A 16,518-nucleotide genomic window follows, 5' to 3' on the forward strand; every position below is an offset into this window, starting at 1 on the left:
TTGTTAGAGAGACAGAAAACAGGAAAAAGAAGGCACAGATGGAATTTAAAAACACAGATGGCTCACAGGACGACAGGAAGAATTTCTTCATTCTTAGAGTAGTAGGGAAATGGAACAGCCTGGAGAATGATGTAGTAGAGGCAGGGTCCATACATAGTTTTAAGAAGAGGTACAGTAAGGCTCTCGAAGCCAAGAAAGAATGAACGTAGTAGCTACCAGTGATGAGGGTGGGTGGTGATGCAGGTAGTGGTGCAGGTGGTAGTGTTGGTGGTGGTGGTGGTGATGGTGCAGGTGGTGCAGGTGGTGCAGGTGGTGCAGGTGGTGCAGATGGTGGTATTGTTGTTGTTGTTGGTGGTGGTGAAGATGGTAGTGAAAATATAAAGCTTAAAACAATGGTGGTACTGACAGTGGTAGTGTATGCAGGAACATAAGCTAAAGCTCGACCCCTGAAGCCACATATGAGTACACACAGGCGAGTACACGCACGCACACACACACACACACACACACACACACACACACACACACACACACACACACACACACACACACACACACACACACACACACACACACACACGCACACACACACACACACACACACACACACACACACACAGAAGAAGAGTGGTGGAACACCTAGAAAGGAATGATCTCATCAACAGCAGCCAACATGGTTTCAGGGACGGGAAATCCTGTGTCACAAACCTACTGGAGTTCTACGACATGATGACAGCAGTAAGACAGGAGAGAGAGAGAGGTGGGTGGATTGCATTTTCTTGGACTGAAAGAAGGCGTTTGACACAGTTAAGCAGAGGTACGATAAAGCTCATGGTTCAGGGAGAGTGACCTAGTAGCGACCAGTGAAGAGGCGGGGCCAGGAGCTTGGACTCGACCCCTGCAACCTCAACTAGGTGAGTACAACTAGGTGAGTACACACACACACACACACACACGCACACACACACACACACACACACACACACACACACACACACACACACACACACACACACACACACACACACACACACACACACACACACACACAGAAGAAGAGTGGTGGAACACCTAGAAAGGAATGATCTCATCAACAGCAGCCAACATGGTTTCAGGGACGGGAAATCCTGTGTCACAAACCTACTGGAGTTCTACGACATGATGACAGCAGTAAGACAGGAGAGAGAGAGAGAGGTGGGTGGATTGCATTTTCTTGGACTGCAAGAAGGCGTTTGACACAGTTCCACACAAGAGAGCAGTGCAAAAACTGGAGGACCAAGCAGGGATAACAGGGAAGGCACTACAATGGATCAGGGAATACTTGTCAGGGAGACAGCAGCTAGTCATGGTACGTGGCGAGGTGTCAGAGTGGGCACCTGTGACCAGCGGGGTCCCACAAGGGTCAGTCCTAGAACCAGTGCTGTTTCTGGTATTTGTGAACGACATGACGGAAGGAATAGACTCCGAAGTGTCCCTGTTTGCAGATGACGTGAAGTTGATGAGAAGAATTCATTCGATCGAAGACCAGGCAGAACTACAAAGGGATCTGGACAGGCTGCAGACCTGGTCCAGCAATTGGCTCCTAGAGTTCAACCCCACCAAGTGCAATGTCATGAAGATTGGGGAAGGGCAAAAAAGACAGCAGACGGAATACAGTCAAGGGGGCCAGAGACTACAAACCTCACTCAAGGAAAAAGATCTTGAGGTGAGTATAATACCAGGCACATCTCCTGAAGCGCACATCAACCAAATAACTGCTGCAGCATATGGGCGCCTAGCAAACCTCAGAACAGCATTCCGACATCTAAATAAGGAATCATTCAGGACCCTGTACACCGTCTACGTTAGGCCCATATTGGAGTATGCGGCACCAGTTTGGAACCCACACCTAGCCAAGCACGTAAAGAAACTAGAGAAAGTGCAAAGGTTTGCAACAAGACTAGTCCCAGAGCTAAGAGGTATGTCCTACGAGGAGAGGTTAAGGGAAATCAACCTGACGACACTGGAGGACAGGAGAGATAGGGGGGACATGATAACGACATACAAAATACTGAGAGGAATTGACAAGGTGGACAAAGACAGGATGTTCCAGAGATTGGACACAGTAACAAGGGGACACAGTTGGAAGCTGAAGACACAGATGAATCACAGGGATGTTAGGAAGTATTTCTTCAGTCACAGAGTAGTCAGGAAGTGGAATCGTTTGGGAAGCGATGTAGTGGAGGCAGAATCCATACATAGCTTTAAGCAGAGGTATGACAAAGCTCACGGTTCAGAGAGAGTGACCTAGTAGCGACCAGTGAAGAGGCGTGGCCAGGAGCTCGGACTCGACCCCTGCAACCTCAACTAGGTGAGTACAACTAGGTGAGTACACACACACACACACACACACACACATCAGCAGCATACGTGTAATTAACAAACTTCAGAATAGCATTTGAGAGCTAGAATAAAATTATCTTTCAGAAGCTAACATACAAGATAGGTTAGTGCAAACCTAGCAAGCGGCCCTGGCATGGCGCCCACACCTGGTAAAACTCACGCAGCAGCTCAGAAAAGATCCAAAGCTTGGCAACCAAACTAGTACCAGAATTAAGAGAGATGATCTATAAGGAGAATTTAAACTAAATGACCATGACGACCTTGGCAGAGAGAAGGATACTGGGAGACATAATTACTATATTTATAATCTTAAGGTGAGTTGATACGGCAGATAGTGACAAGCTAAACACACAGCTGAGATATAGGGATGTAAGGTCATACATTTTTATAGTTTCAAAGTGGTTGAAAAGTAGAATGACTTGGATGAGGCAGTGGTGCAGACAGTGGCGGAAGCAGTGGTAGAGGCAGAGGTGGAGACAGTAGTGGAGACAGTGGTGGTGACAGTGGTGGAGACAGTGGTGCAGACAGAGGTGGAGAAAGTGGTGGAGATAGTGATGGAGACAGTGGTAGAGGCAGTGGTGGAGACAGTGGTGGAGAAAGTGGTGGAAACAGTGGCGGAAGCAGTGGTAGAGGCAGTGGTGGAGACAGTGGTGGACACAGTGGTGGACATAGTGGTGGAGACAGTGGTGGAGACAGTAGTGGAGAGAGTGGTGGTGACAGTGATGGAGACAGTGGTGGAGACAGTGACGGAAGCTGTGGTGGAGAGTGATGGAGGCAGTGGTGGAGACAGTAACAATGTCGCATTAGTTGTACATGTGTCCTTTTACCCACCATTGACGACATTATACATGACGCATGTCAGGTCCTTCCTGGTGTATGCAGCACCAGCACTAAACCCCTACCTGATCATGCATGTCTAGAACCTAGAACAAATGCAGAGGTTTGTAGTGAGACTGTTCATGGAGCTAAACTTGTTGACATTAGACGACAGAACGACCAGGGAATACATGGTAACGATGTGAAAAATTCTGAGAATAAATCACGCTGTTGTTAGGAAATATTTCTTCAGCTTCCGAGTAGTCAGCGTTAAGAACAGGTATAACAGGGATCACAAAGCCAGGAGAGAGAGAACACAGAAGTGGTCAGTTTGAGAGGTGGGGCCAGAAGTTGAAACTGAGCCCCTTCCAACCACAATTAGGAGTACACACACACACACATACACACACACATACACACACACACACACACACATACACACACACACATACACACACATACACAAAACCTTGTAAAGACGACAACAATAGAATTATAATGTAAACCTGTGAAAGTGTGCATCTAAGACTTGTATCTTCCATAATTGCCTAAAATCAAGGGTAAAAGTGTGCAGAATGTAAACATAAGCAGTGAAACCGCAGCTGGTCCAAGACCATGATCTGGGACTTGTCACCTTGGTCTGGGACTTGTCACCCTGGTCTGGGACTTGTCACCCTGGTCTGGGACTTGTCACCCTGGTCTGGGACTTTTCACCCTGGTCTGGGACTTGTCACCCTGGTCTGGGACTTGTCACCCTGGTCTGGGACTTGTCACCCTGGTCTTTCTTTACTTCATAAACGGACTCCGACGCGCACATTAAGCACTAGTTTTCGAGACAAATGGAAGTGTTTGTGCTTGTGATGATGCTTGAATATTGCGTCCAACCATAGTGATGAGTAATATAGAAGAGGGAAGAAACCATGTACATAAAGTCGTGCAGCAGGAGTTTGAGACACAATAGGAGTCGACGAAAAGCCTCGGTTATTTGACCAAAATGAGTCCCAGATGTTACACAAGTGTCTTATTATTCAACTTGTCGGTTTTCCAAACCATTTACAATACATGTGACCAAAAGCTTCAGTGGCGAGTCATCATATGACTAGGACCCGAGTTAGGAAACAATTGTCTAGTTTCCCGACGAATGTAACCCAACTACAACATATAGGCTCTCTTTCTACTTCTTCCTATTTTCCTTTTGTATGTTCGGTACCGGGGTTCACTGTGGGGTGGTGATAGCATCGACTGACTAAACCACTGTACGGATGGGGTGTGAGCTTGCGACAAGTGAATCGTAAAACTCCAAGCGAGTTCAAGCTCCACCCGTACCGTGGTTAGTGTACAATCGGGTTATTACGATTTCGTGAGTCATGATCGACTGACTAATCTTGCTAGGCTATATAACTTGAACACGAAGACCATATCGAAGGACATAGACACAACAAAACACTGATTGGGTGTTGCAACCCCTGAATGGGTTACAATGTAGTATATGATGTATATTATGAAAATGTATATAATGTATATTACCTTTTCATATAATTTTATGTTGCTTATATTTCCGATAATAGCTAAATCGTAAATATATTGCTATATATTATTATATGACTTAGTTATGTTGTTAGGTAGGATGTAACCTTCATATATTATGTGCTCAAAGTTCAAGTCTTGATTGTCTAACTACTGTAATTATCGCTCGTGGCTCGTTACTCTGCCGGCTTCGGTGTTGCTGGGCAGCAAATGTCCACAGAGCTATCACGTGATCGAGGGGGGGTGTCCTCACCTCGCCTGAAGTATTCAGTCTGGTCTAGACTCGCTTGGTGGTTGGACGTATTCCTGACAAGTGCCTAACTTCCCCTTACTGGCCCTTGTTGGAAGATCGTCTCTGTCTCATTATTGTTGTAGGTTCTGTGGGACTCTGTTCACAGAACATTGTCTAGACTTAGTGATTTTCGACGTTGTACTGAGGTTGTGTGTCGCTTAGACACTCTGAGCAACTCAGGTCCTGAGCTGTAGCTTCTGACCTAATTTGTACTGGTATCTGTGTATTATCACAGTCGGGGATTTTCTTATGCTGAACTAAGATTCAGTAGTATGGGAGTTTTGTGACTTTTGTGGAGGATCTGCTGATGGTCCCTACTTAGTGTCGTTATATTATCTCCTTGTTCCTGATTCTGTGTCGCAGTTGCTTGTTATATTGCTATTGGGCTTAGTATTCTTTTTATTGTTCAAGCAGACTGTTCTGATTGCCAGTTGATCAAGAAGTTAGTTTATTTGAGGACTTTGTCAGTCACTTGTTTAAGTCTAGTCGAGTCGTGAGACATAGCGAACTACTTAGAGCACTTACACACATACACACAAACTTATTTGTATATTGTATTATTAAATGTTAATGTACCAGACGGTACTTTAGACTTATAAATGAGATATGTGCTTTCAGAACAATAATACTGTACACGAGAGAAGTGATTAATATTATTTTGATTACTGTGATTAATTTAATTTAATTTAATTTAATATACGCCTAGACAACTAAATTAATAAATTTATTAAATTTTAATTTCTCTAGTTAGTAGCCTACCAGTTTTAATCCTGAAGCACTATTAATTCTTATTGAATTCTAATGGATAATTGGACCAGGATACTGACTACTTGTTACAAACACCCAGTAACAGGCTGGATGCTGGAAGGGCAGTCCTTTCTAGTATTCACTGGAGATCTCTAAGCTTTATAGAAATCGCGTTTTTTGTAACATTGGGCGGGACGGAAGAGGAAATGTGTGATCATGAACGTTAAGCTGCAGTGTTCACGACACAGGACAACGTGGATAATGCGGACATTAAAAACACAAAGCATGCCACCAGTTGAAACATAGCACATTATAATGTGAGACTACATAAACAATGTGAAGACGAGAATCTTCAGGATTTCACTACTCGTAGGTAACTGTCTCGCTGACAAGTGTTTTTGTGAATTTACGGGAAAAAATCGATAGAGAAAAGTAAATAAAACACATGAAAAGTTATGTTAATCTCCAGGGTTTATTACCTGAACCTCAGCAATAAGAGGGGCCACTCTCACCGCTGGGCAACGGCGACCAGTGCAACACATAAAAAGTGAAGAAATGTTAACCAGCAAGCAGATTTTTGAGCAGTAAATTTCTGTATATGAAATCAGTATGGCAAAGTTAAACAAATCAGTCAAAAACTAAAATAATGAATGAATTATTATCATCCTGACTAAGTTCTTCACCAAACTCTAATTTCTAAACTGTAATAATTTTGGTAGGATTACCGACATTTTGTTAGGTAAGAGGACACATGTGCAACTAATGTAACATTTTATTGTTGCATCAGTTGCATTTGTGTCCTTTTACCTATTCTCTAAAGTACAAACTACAAAAATTTTGTGCAAAATAAGTAGCAAGAATGACTGTTTATTCCTGCAGGAAGACCTGAATAGACTGAGCAAGTGGAGTGAGACAAGTATGATGGAATTTAATGTACATAAATGCTCTATGATAACTGTGGGTTAAATTAAAACAGACTTCACACAGAATGATAACCGTGACTAAAAGAATTGTCTTCTGTAACTACAAACACTGAAGACTGTAGAATGAGACACTTGTCCAACATTTCCTCAGTCAAGATTCCCAAATATTGGACATGCGTCTCATTCTTCAACTTGTTTGTTCTCTAAATCATTTACATAACTCTGAAGATTATCTTTACCAATACAGTTCAGCTCCTGTAATAAACGCTTAAGACGGGGAAACAACGAAAACCTTCCTGAAATAATGAACAGGTAAGTACAAACAATAACAAACACTATCAGTGTACTCACCACCACCGTTCTTGTAACAGAGGTAAGGGAAGCGCCACACGTTGCCAATACCGATAGCGTTGCCGACGAGCGAGAGGATAAAGTCGAGGTGACTGCTCCAGGCACCACGGAGAGCCATCTCGTCCTCGAAGGTGACCAGGTTGGCATCGTTGGGCGTCTGCGGGGAGGTACCGTTGAGACCATATTGGGTCATCTCCGTGCCCACGCCTCCTCCTCCTCCTCCTCCTCCCTCTCCCCCGCCTCCACCACCTCCAGCAGACTTGTTCTTGTTCTTCTCTTCACCTTCCATGACGGAGGGTGGCTGTGGGGGCTGGTTCTCGTCTGTTATGGTGGCTGGCGGGGTGTGTGACGCGGGGTAAGTGTGTTGTGCTGTGCTGTCTGCTGCTGCTGTTGCTACTGCTGTTCACTAGGCACTCACAGCAGCCAGTCGCTAGGGCCTCTTTTACTTGTTCCTGCCGAAGAAAAAGAAAAAGTCAGAACTTGCTGTACTTGTCAATACATCTCACACACAAATTTAATTTAAGAATTTATAATAGCATGTTCATTTTTTCCCTATAATCTACCTTGTTCATAATTGCTATCGTATTTACTTTGTCTGCTTTTGTAAGGTGAAATCTAGGATATTTCCTTAATTCATGGTATAATTTAACAAATCTTTGATTCACTGATCACTACTGGGTCCTTTCTCTCTCTGCTCCATGAGTTTTATCATACCTAGTCTTAAAACTATGTATGGTTCCTGCCTCCACTACGTCACTTGCCAGACTATTCCAATTCCTGACAACTCTAAGACTAAAGAAATACTTCCTAACATCTCTTTGACTCATCTGAATCTTCAACTTCCAATTGTGACTCTTTGTTGCTGTGTCCCATCTCTGGAACATCCTGTCTCTGCCCACCTTGTCTATTCTGCGCAGTACTGTGTATGTCGTTATCATTTATCCCCTAACCCTCCTGTCCTCCAGTGTCGTCAGGCCGATTTCCCTTAACTTTTCTTCGCAGGGCATTCCCCTGAGCTCTGGAACTAGTCTTGCTGCAAACCTTAGCACTAACTTCTAGACGTCCTTAACCAGGTGTGGGTTCCAAATTGGTGCTGCATACTCCAGTATGGGCCTGACGTACATGGTGTACAGAGTCTTGAAGGATTCCTTACTGAGGTATCGGAACACTATTCTCAGGTTTGCCAGGCGCCTATCTGCTGTAGCAGTTATCTGGTTGATGTGCGCCTCAGATGTGCTCGGTATTATGCTCACCCCAAGATTCTTTTCCATGAGTGAGTCTTTGGCCTCCTAGCCCGTACTCTGTCTGCGGTCTTCTTTGCCCTTCCCCGATCTTCGTGACTTTGCATTTGCGGGGTTAAATTCAAGAAGCCAGTTGCTGGACCAGGTCTCTTCGTAGTCCTGCCTCATCCTCATCCGATTTAATTCTCCTCATTAACTTCACATCATCTGCAAACAGGGACATTTCTGTCTATCCCTTCCATCATGTCATTCACATAACCAAAACCCACACTGGTTCTAGGACTGACCCCTGTGGAACCCCGCTCGTCACAGGCGCCCACTCTGACACCTCGTCACGCACCATGACTCGTTGTTGCCTCCCGGTCTATTCTCTGATCCATTGCAGTGCCCTTCCTGTTATGTGTGCCTGATCCTCTAGCTTTTGCATTAACCTCTTGTGAAGAACTGTGTCGAAGGCCTTCTTGCAGTCCATGAAAATGCAATCTATCCCCCTACCCTGTCTCTCTCGTGTCTTACTTCCGTTACCTTGTCATAAAACTCCAGTAGGTTCGTGATACAGGATTTTTCTTCCCTGAATCTGTGTTGGTTGTCGTTTATAAGCTTGTTCCGTTCCAGGTGCTCCACCACTCTCCTCCTGATAATCTTCTCCATGACTTTGCATACTATACATGTCAGTGACACTGGTCTGTAGTTTATTGCCTCGTGTATGTCTCAATTCTTAAAAATGGGGACTGCATTTGCCATTTTCATATACTCAGGTAGTTGCTCAGTTTCAATGGATGTGTTGAAAATTGTTGTTAGTGGCACATAGCGTCTCTTCCCTTTCTCTGAGGACTCACGGAGAGATGTTGTCCGATCCTACTGCCTTTGAGGTATCAAGGTCACTTAGCAGCTTCTTCACTTCCTCCTCGGTTGTGTGTATTACATCCAGCACTTGTTGGTATATTCCTTGTTGGTGTATCCCGATATTTTGACTTCCCGGAGTCCTTTCTGTCTTCACTGTAAATACTTCCTTAAATCTCATATTGCCTTCCCATAATACTTCTTGATCGTATCTTGTGAGCTCCCCAACTTCCTTCTTCAGCCTGATTACCTGGTCTTTGACTGTTGTCTTCCTCCTGATGTGACTATACAACAGCTTCGGGTCTGACTTGGCTTCGATGCAATGTCGCTTTCTACGGTTGCTGGGCCTCCCTCCTTATCTGTGCATTCTCGTTTCTGGCTCTTCGACTAATCTCTATTTTCCTGGGTCCTGTGTGTGTGTGTGTGTGTGTGTGTGTGTGTGTGTGTGTGTGTGTGTGTGTGTTACGCTGGTGGTGTCCCGCGTTCTATGTATATTTTGCTCTCATTACTTATAATCTCTGGCCCTAGTTGCTACCCACACAACCACCCAGCAACCACCTGGTTGCTACCCACACAACCACCCAGCAACCACCTGGTTGTTACCCACACAACCACCCAGCAACCACCTGGTTGCTACCCACACAACCACCCAGCAACCACCTGGTTGTTACCCACACAACCACCCAGCAACCACCTGGTTGTTACCCACACAACCACCCAGCAACCACCTGGTTGTTACCCACACAACCACCCAGCTGATTTAAATAGTCTTTCAGTATCTTATTTACTGTTTGTTCTGAAGGGATTCCTTTATTTTATCTTATTATCTCATTTATCACAATATAGTTATCACCTTCTTAAAACAAAGACAAATTGTTGATCCTTAAAACACTCTATTCTTCTTCCAACAAAGATATACTCAGTAAATAAAATCTTTCACCGTTGCCAATAAAAATTAAAATTGTTCTTACTTAACTGTAACAAATGGGGATTGAACCTCATCTCTTGGCACGGCTTCTTAACTACATGCTAAGTGACTTCACGGGTTCACTGCCTCGGAGGCTCAAGCCTGCAGCACTCCTTTCGCTGTATGACACACATTCGGGTAGAGATATACAATGTATACACTATATTGTGTATACACCGTAATGTGCATACATCATATTATGGGGATGTTTATTTGAACTTGCGTTATATACACTGATATACTGTGATATACTGTGATATACGGTGAGATACTGTGATATACGGTGAGATACTGTGATATACTGTGATATAAGGTGAGATACTGTGATATACGGTGAGATACTGTGATATACTGTGATATACGGTGAGATACTGTGATATACGGTGAGATACTGTGATATACGGTGAGATACTGTGATATACTGTGATATACTGTGATATACTGTGAGATACTGTGATATACTGTGATATACTGTGATATACTGTGATATACGGTGAGATACTGTGATATACTGTGATATACTGTGAGATACTGTGATATACTGTGATATACTGTGATATACTGTGATATACGGTGAGATACTGTGATATACTGTGATATACTGTGAGATACTGTGATATACTGTGAGATACTGTGATATACGGTGAGATACTGTGATATACTGTGAGATACTGTGATATGCGGTGAGATACTGTGATATACGGTGAGATACTGTGATATACTGTGAGATACTGTGATATACGGTGAGATACTATGATATACTGTGATATACTGTGAGATACTGTGATATACTGTGAGATACTGTGATATACGGTGAGATACTGTGATTCACTGTGAGATACTGTGAGATACTGTGATATACTGTGAGATACTGTGATATACGGTGAGATACTGTGATACACTGTGAGATACTGTGATATACTGTGATATACCGTGAGATACTCTGAGATACTGTGATATACTGTGATATTCTGTGATATACCGTGAGATACTGTGATACTGTGAAATACTGTGAGATACTGTGATATACTGTGATATACTGTGATATACTGTGATATACTGTGAGACACTGTGACATACTGTGATATACTGTGAGATACTGTGATATACTGTGATATACTGTGATATACTGTGATATACGGTGAGATACTGTGATATACTGTGATATACTGTGAGATACTGTGATATACTGTGAGATACTGTGATATACGGTGAGATACTGTGATATACTGTGAGATACTGTGATATACGGTGAGATACTGTGATATACGGTGAGATACTGTGATATACTGTGAGATACTGTGATATACGGTGAGATACTATGATATACTGTGATATACTGTGAGATACTGTGATATACTGTGAGATACTGCGATGTACGGTGAGATACTGTGATACACTGTGAGATACTGTGAGATACTGTGATATACTGTGAGATACTGTGATATACGGTGAGATACTGTGATACACTGTGAGATACTGTGATATACTGTGATATACCGTGAGATACTCCGAGATACTGTGATATGCTGTGATATTCTGTGATATACCGTGAGATACTGTGATACTGTGAAATACTGTGAGACACTGTGAGATACTGTGATATACTGTGAGATACTGTGATATACGGGGAGATACTGTGATATACGGTGAGATACTGTGATATGCAGTGAGATACTGTGAGATACTGTGATATACTGTGAGATACTGTAAGATACTGTGATACACTGTGAGATACTGTGATATACTTTGATATACTGTGAGATACTGTGATATACTGTGATATACTGAGATACTGTGAGATACTGTGAGATATTGTGAGATACTGTGAGATACTGTGAAACTGTGAGATACTGTGAGATACTGTGAGATACTGTGATACTGTGAGATACTGTGAGATACTGTGATACTGTGAGATACTGTGAGACACTGTGAGATACTGTGATACTGTGAGATACTGTGAGATACTGTGATATACTGTGAGATACTGTGATACTGTGAGATACTGTGAGATACTGTGATACTGTGAGATACTGTGAGATACTGTGAGATACTGTGATACTGTGAGATACTGTGATACTGAGATACTGTGAGATACTGTGAGATACTGTGATACTGAGATACTGTGAGATACTGTGAGATACTGTGATACTGTGAGATACTGTGAGATACTGTGAGATACTGTGAGATACTGTGATACTGTGAGATACTGTGAGATACTGTGAGATACTGTGAGATACTGTGATACTGTGAGATACTGTGAGACACTGTGAGATACTGTGAGATACTGTGATACTGTGAGATACTGTGAGATACTGTGAGATACTGTGATACTGTGAGATACTGTGAGATACTGTGAGATACTGTGAGATACTGTGAGATACTGTGATACTGTGAGATACTGTGAGATACTGTGAGATACTGTGAGATACTGTGAGATACTGTGAGATACTGAGCGATTCATATGCTTAAAGACTTGTGTTAACGTCGCCATTATTCTGTACGTGTCCTTACTACGTCACTTTCATTGACTTCCTGGTTGTCGTTGCTGTCGACCAGTTTATACCTCGCTCACTTCCTGGTTGTCGTTGCTGTCGACCAGTTTATACCTCGCTCACTTCCTGGTTGTCGTTGCTGTCGACCAGTTTATACCTCGCTCACTTCCTGGTTGTCGTTGCTGTCGACCAGTTTATACCTCGCTCACTTCCTGGTTGTCGTTGCTGTCGACCAGTTTATACCTCGCTCACTTCCTGGTTGTCGTTGCTGTCGACCAGTTTATACCTCGCTCACTTCCTGGTTGTCGTTGCTGTCGACCAGTTTACACCTCGCTCACTTCCTGGTTGTCGTTGCTGTCGACCAGTTTATACCTCGCTCACTACCTGGTTGTCGTTGCTGTCGACCAGTTTATACCTCGCTCACTTCCTGGTTGTCGTTGCTGTCGACCAGTTTACACCTCGCTCACTTCCTGGTTGTCGTTGCTGTCGACCAGTTTATACCTCGCTCACTTCCTGGTTGTCGTTGCTGTCGACCAGTTTACACCTCGCTCACTTCCTGGTTGTCGTTGCTGTCGACCAGTTTACACCTCGCTCACTTCCTGGTTGTCGTTGCTGTCGACCAGTTTACACCTCGCTCACTACCTGGTTGTCGTTGCTGTCGACCAGTTTACACCTCGCTCACTTCCTGGTTGTCGTTGCTGTCGACCAGTTTATACCTCGCTCACTTCCTGGTTGTCGTTGCTGTCGACCAGTTTACACCTCGCTCACTTCCTGGTTGTCGTTGCTGTCGACCAGTTTATACCTCGCTCACTACCTGGTTGTCGTTGCTGTCGACCAGTTTACACCTCGCTCACTTCCTGGTTGTCGTTGCTGTCGACCAGTCTACACCTCGCTCACTTCCTGGTTGTCGTTGCTGTCGACCAGTCTACATCTCGCTCACTTCCTGGTTGTCGTTGCTGTCGACCAGTTTATACCTCGCTCACTTCCTGGTTGTCGCTGCTGTCGACCAGTTTACACCTCGCTCACTTCCTGGTTGTCGTTGCTGTCGACCAGTTTATACCTCGCTCACTACCTGGTTGTCGTTGCTGTCGACCAGTTTACACCTCGCTCACTTCCTGGTTGTCGTTGCTGTCGACCAGTTTATACCTCGCTCACTACCTGGTTGTCGTTGCTGTCGACCAGTTTACACCTCGCTCACTTCCTGGTTGTCGTTGCTGTCGACCAGTTTATACCTCGCTCACTACCTGGTTGTCGTTGCTGTCGACCAGTTTATACCTCGCTCACTTCCTGGTTGTCGTTGCTGTCGACCAGTTTACACCTCGCTCACTTCCTGGTTGTCGTTGCTGTCGACCAGTCTACACCTCGCTCACTTCCTGGTTGTCGTTGCAGTCGACCAGTCTACACCTCGCTCACTTCCTGGTTATCGTTACTGTCTACCAGTCTACACCTCGCTGTACATGCTTCCCTGTATCTGAATTTGAATTAGACTCACAGTGTCTAGCTTCCATCAGTGTCTAACTTCTCTCGGCGTCTAACTTCCCTCAATGTCTAACTTCCATCAGTGTCTAACTTCCCTCACTGTCTAACTTCCCTCAGTGTCTAATTTCCCTCAGTGTCTAACTTCCCTCAGTGTCTAACTTTCCTCAGCGTCTAACTTCCCTCAGCGTCTAACTTCCCTCAGTATCTAACTTCCCTCAGTGTCTAACTTCCCCCAGTGTCTAATTTCCCTCAGTATCTAGCTTCACTCACTTTCTAGCTTCCCTCAGTGTCTAACTTTCCTCAGTGTCTAACTTTCCTCAGTGTCTAACTTCTCTCAGTGTCTAACTTCCCTCAATGTCTAACATCCCTCAGTGTCTAATTTCCCTCACTGTCTAACTTCCTTCAGTGTCTAACTTCCCTCAGTGTCTAATTCCCCTCACTGTCCAACTTCCCTCAATGTCTAACCTCCCTCAGTGTCTAATTTCCCTTAGTGTCTAATTTCCCTCGGTGTCTAATTTCCCTCAGTGTCTAACCTCCCTCAGTGTCTAACTTCCCTCAGTGTCTAACCTCCCTCAGTGTCTAATTTCCCTTAGTGTCTAATTTCCCTCGGTGTCTAATTTCCCTCAGTGTCTAACCTCCCTCAGTGTCTAACTTCCCTCAGTGTCTAACTTCCCTCAGTGTCTAAGTTCCCTCAGCGTCTAACTTCCCTCAGTGTCTAAGTTCCCTCAGTGTCTAATTTCCCTCAGTGTCTAAGTTCCCTCAGTGTCTAACTTCCCTCAGTGTCTAAGTTCCCTCAGTGTCTAACTTCCCTCAGTGTCTAAGTTCCCTCAGTGTCTAACTTCCCTCAGTGTCTAACTTCCCTCAGTGTCTAAGTTCCCTCAGTGTCTAACTTCCCTCAGTGTCTAAGTTCCCTCAGCGTCTAACTTCCCTCAATGTCTAACTTCCCTCAGTGTCTAAGTTCCCTCAGTGTCTAACTTCCCTCAGTGTCTAAGTTCCCTCAGTGTCTAACTTCCCTCAGTGTCTAAGTTCCCTCAGCGTCTAACTTCCCTCAGTGTCTAAGTTCCCTAAGTGTCTAACTTCCCTCATTGTCTAACTTCCCTCAGTGTCTAACTTCCCTCAGCGTCTAACTTCCCTCAGTGTCTAAGTTCCCTCAGTGTCTAAGTTCCCTCAGTGTCTAAGTTCCCTCAGTGTCTAAGTTCCCTCAGTGTCTAAGTTCCCTCAGTATCTAAGTTCCCTCAGTGTCTAAGTTCCCTCAGTCTCTAAGTTCCCTCAGTGTCTAAGTTCCCTCAGTGTCTAACTTCCCTCAGTGTCTAAGTTCCCTCATTGTCTAACTTCCCTCAGTATCTAAGTTCCCTCAGTGTCTAACTTCCCTCAGCGTCTAAGTTCCCTCAGCATCTAACTTCCTTCAGTGTCTAAGTTCCCTCAGTGTCTAACTTCCCTCAGTGTCTAACTTCCCTCAGCGTCTAACTTCCCTCAGTGTCTAAGTTCCCTCAGTGTCTAAGTTCCCTCAGTGTCTAAGTTCCCTCAGCCTCTAACTTCCCTCAGTGTCTAACTTCCCTAAGTGTCTAAGTTCCCTCAGTGTCCAACTTCCCTCAATGTCTAACTTCCATCAGTGTCTAACTTCCCTCAGTGTCTAAGTTCCCTCAGTGTCTAAGTTCCCTCAGTGTCCAACTTCCCTCAGTGTCTAACTTACCTCAGTGTCTAAGTTCCCTCAGCGTCTAACTTCCCTCAGCGTCTAACTTCCCTCAGTGTCTAAGTTCCCTCAGTGTCTAAGTTGCCTCAGTGTCTAAGTTCCCTCAGTGTCTAAGTTCCCTCAGTGTCTAAGTTCCCTCAGCCTCTAACTTCCCTCAGTGTCTAACTTCCCTAAGTGTCTAAGTTCCCTCAGTGTCCAACTTCCCTCAATGTCTAACTTCCATCAGTGTCTAACTTCCCTCAGTGTCTAAATTCCCTCAGTGTCTAAGTTCCCTCAGTGTCCAACTTCCCTCAGTGTCTAACTTACCTCAGTGTCTAAGTTCCCTCAGCGTCTAACTTCCCTCAATGTCTAAGTTCCCTCAGTGTCTAACTTCCCTCAGTGTCTAACTTCCCTCAGTGTCTAAGTTCCCTCAGTGTCTAACTTCCCTCAGTGTCTAACTTCCCTCAGTGTCTAAGTTCCCTCAGTGTCTAACTTCCCTCAGTGTCTAACTTCCCTCAGTGTCTAACTTCCCTCAGTGTCTAACTTCCCTCAGTGTCTAAGTTCCCTCAGTGTCTAACTTCCCTCAGTGTCTAACTTCCCTCAGTGTCTAAGTTCCCTCAGTGTCTAACTTCCCTCAGTGTCTAACTTCCCTCAGTGTCTAAGTTCCCTCAGTGTCTAACTTCCCTCAGTGTCTAAGTTCCCTCAGTGTCTAACTTCCCTCAGTGTCTAACTTCCCTCAGTGTCTAAGTTCCCTCAGTGTCTAACTTCCCTCAGTGTCTAACT

At 44.4% G+C, this 16,518-nt stretch overlaps 1 protein-coding gene across 1 annotated transcript in view; it reads right to left on the reverse strand.

The window, feature by feature from the left end:
* The window catches only part of LOC128684365 (sodium- and chloride-dependent GABA transporter 1), a 189,506-nt gene that overhangs the window by 108,176 nt on the left and 64,812 nt on the right, over nt 1–16,518 (reverse strand). The window contains exon 2 of the mRNA XM_070079904.1: nt 7,039–7,490. Within this exon, the coding sequence (XP_069936005.1) occupies nt 7,039–7,327 (289 nt within the window). The 5' untranslated portion in view covers nt 7,328–7,490. The remainder of the gene's footprint in view (nt 1–7,038; nt 7,491–16,518) is intronic.

This window comes from Cherax quadricarinatus, unplaced genomic scaffold, assembly GCF_038502225.1.
Source record: "Cherax quadricarinatus isolate ZL_2023a unplaced genomic scaffold, ASM3850222v1 Contig39, whole genome shotgun sequence".
NCBI lineage: Eukaryota > Metazoa > Arthropoda > Malacostraca > Decapoda > Parastacidae > Cherax > Cherax quadricarinatus.